At 37.9% G+C, this 2,925-nt stretch overlaps 1 protein-coding gene across 1 annotated transcript in view; it reads left to right on the top strand.

The window, feature by feature from the left end:
- Window positions 1-2,399, top strand: part of LOC140244368 (cation channel sperm-associated auxiliary subunit delta-like) — a 49,173-nt gene extending 46,774 nt beyond the window's left edge. Inside the window, exons 15-16 of the mRNA XM_072324007.1 lie at window positions 1,070-1,221; window positions 2,114-2,399. Of these exons, the coding sequence (XP_072180108.1) occupies window positions 1,070-1,221; window positions 2,114-2,324 (363 nt within the window). The 3' untranslated portion in view covers window positions 2,325-2,399. The remainder of the gene's footprint in view (window positions 1-1,069; window positions 1,222-2,113) is intronic.
- Window positions 2,400-2,925: the final 526 nt, after the last annotated feature.

Here is a 2,925-nt window from a genome sequence, read left to right as displayed (position 1 = left end):
AGATGGCTGGATAGCCCATATTCAGCTATGTTAAGCTGGTCTTCCATGGGGTCCAGTTGGATGTGAGTTGGGACCACTTCACCGGGTTAAACACCCTGAAACTTACTTGAAACTTACTACATATTTATGCATGTTCTGCCTGACAGTGATTACCCTATGAATTTTAGGGTCAAAGGCCAGATGGAAATGGTAAGCAACAATGTACTTTTCAATACAGAAATTGCACTTTTTCTCCATACCTTGAAAATTACTCAATGCATAAACTTATGAATGGGTCAAAGTCAAGTTAAAGTCCTTAAATCCCCATATACATGCTCTCCTATTCAACCAATCAAACCTAGGTCACGGAAGGTGAACATTCAACACATATGTGACAAAACTTGTCATTTTAATATTTTGCCAATTTTGTGAAAATGTAATCACACATTGTCCACATGTACTTTAGACCTATTAGGAGAATCATGCATTATGGCGGAGGCATACCAGTCGCCTTAGCGACATTTCTAGTTTTGTTTTTGTTTTTTTTTTTTATAGAAGAAATGGTAATCTGGACTTTCATTGTCATATGACATTGATTGTGTGGTCAATATTGCTCTAATTAACACTCGAAGTCTATACTTATATAATCAGTAATGACGGCATTTTGTTCTGTTGCAAGCAATATTGGAATATTAGCAACGTAACAACTAAAATAAGACAACATCGTACTCTATGAAAGCTTCACTTGTATCACAATGTTCATACTGTCAGATTTCCATGATTATATTCACAGTGGCAGCTACTTTCAGAGACATAGCTAAGTGGCGTTATGGACTTAAAGCAGTTTGTGTATTTGCTCATTGATTCTGTTGATATTTTGTGTATTTGTACCTTGCACTTGCAGAGAAAATATGAAAATCCGTCACTTTTTTTTTTTGGGGGGGGGGGGTAACAACAATGTACAGCATCATATATATGGATAGAAAGATTTTTTTTCCCCTCAAATATCTACACAATAAACAAAATAGGAAAGAAAACAAAAGCGAATCCTCCTTATTGACAACTTCTATGGATGTATTGTCTCCCGCAGAATTATAGGAGCTGTGTCGAGAGTGGGGCTGCACCCCTCGAAGACAGACACGCCTATCAGGTAATGGGGAGTAGAACGGGAAACGGCATAGTCTGGATGCAAGTCAATACCATCTACGTCTTCAATGTTACGGTGCTCGACCCTCGCTACAGGTGAATTTTGTATTCGAATGAACTTTGCGATAGCATATTCATCGTGCTACTTTGTATTTAATTCAAAATGAACATAATAATTTTCCTACTCTTAGTGTTTAGTTGCAGATGAAACAAAAACGCAGATTCAGTGCTTCAAAATAGTTCTAAAATGTGAGTTAGAGATAGATACAACGAATGTAAAAATGTGATTCAGTTTAATCAATGTTATTGTGAAATATACAAAATGTGAACAATAGTTATTATAAAATGTTTCTAGACCAAACAGTCTACAGTTATGGTTTATTGAGAAAGATAGTGATATATATTTCCTCATATTTTAGGCTTTATTGCAAAATTTTTATATGGTGGGATGTTTTGCGATATAACTAACCTGTGATATCTTGAACATGTTTTTTTTTTCTTAATGAATGCTCCCAAGGGTAAACTGTATCTTCTCTTGATTTGCTTGCTATGCAAAAGGATTATGCATAATTTTTGTGACCTATGAAAATGTATCAAACGCTACTTCTTTCGTTTTTGAATGCAAGATATTTCATGATCACAAAAGTGAAATAATTACATACATGCATACTATCCGGCAATCGGCATTTTTTTTTCCTCCAAATTGAACAAGGGGGATCTCGAGGGTAAATTATGAGCTGTTGCATTGTAACGGGGGAAGTTGACTCAGAGGAAAAACAAAAACAAAAACCTAGTAATACCCTCATCTGCTTTGCCGTGGAGATGCACATCTCGAATTCAATTTTACCCAATTCTGTGTGGTATTATGCAGTTTGATTGTGTTTCGGTTGGTTGTCATTTCCATTGTTGTTGTTGTTGTTTTTTTTTTTTTTTTTTTTTTTTTTTTTTTTTTTTTTTTTTTTCGTCGGCCACTTTGATACCGCTCCAGCTACTGCCATCTGCGCACCCAGTTCGCCGTGGAGGTGTACGGAGCCCTCCCTCCATCTGCTGTCTCGGCCATCAAAGTGATGTTAATTACTTGTCTTCTCGGTTTCGTCGGCGTTGCCATCGTCTTCATCTACTACACCGTCCAGATAAAGGACACCGAGGAGGAGGAAGACGGACAACGAAAATCCCATCCCCCGCAATTTCCACACTAGCCCATAATTTGTGACTGCGGCATAACAAGCAATCATGCTGCCTCAAGACGAAACAGTTTTTTGTTTTTTTTTCTTAATGCCTCCACCACGAAGTGTCGCCGGAGGCATTATGTTTTCGGGTTGTCCGTCCGTCCGTCCGTCCGTCTGTCCTTCAGTCCATCCGTCCGTCCGTAATCGATTTTGTGGACAGCGTAACTAAAAAAATGTTTGAGGTATCCTAATGAAACTTGACATGTGTATGTATGAGTGGGCGAAGTTGTGCCTATCAACTTTTGAGTGCACATGCTTGGGGTCAAAGGTCAAAAGGTCAAGGTCAAGTGTTCAAGATTTCACTATTTCCCCCATATCTATGCAATACCTGGAGGTATTTTCTTGAAACTTACTGTATACATGAACTACCAAATGAAGATTCTCAGTACAGAGTTTTGGGTAATGAGGTCAAAGTTCAAAGGTCAAAGGTCAGGTGAAAATTTTTAAATTTCATTTTTTCTCCATATCTTGGAAGTGGTTCAAGGTATCTTCATGGAACTTAGTGCATATGCATGTACTGACTGGAAGTGATTATCTAAGGAATTTGGGGGTTATGGGGTTAAAGGTCAGG

This window comes from Diadema setosum, chromosome 21 (assembly GCF_964275005.1).
Source record: "Diadema setosum chromosome 21, eeDiaSeto1, whole genome shotgun sequence".
Taxonomy (NCBI): Eukaryota; Metazoa; Echinodermata; class Echinoidea; order Diadematoida; family Diadematidae; genus Diadema; species Diadema setosum.
The sequence above is the reverse complement of the archived record's forward strand: the minus strand, read 5'-3'. Positions and strand labels throughout refer to the sequence as shown.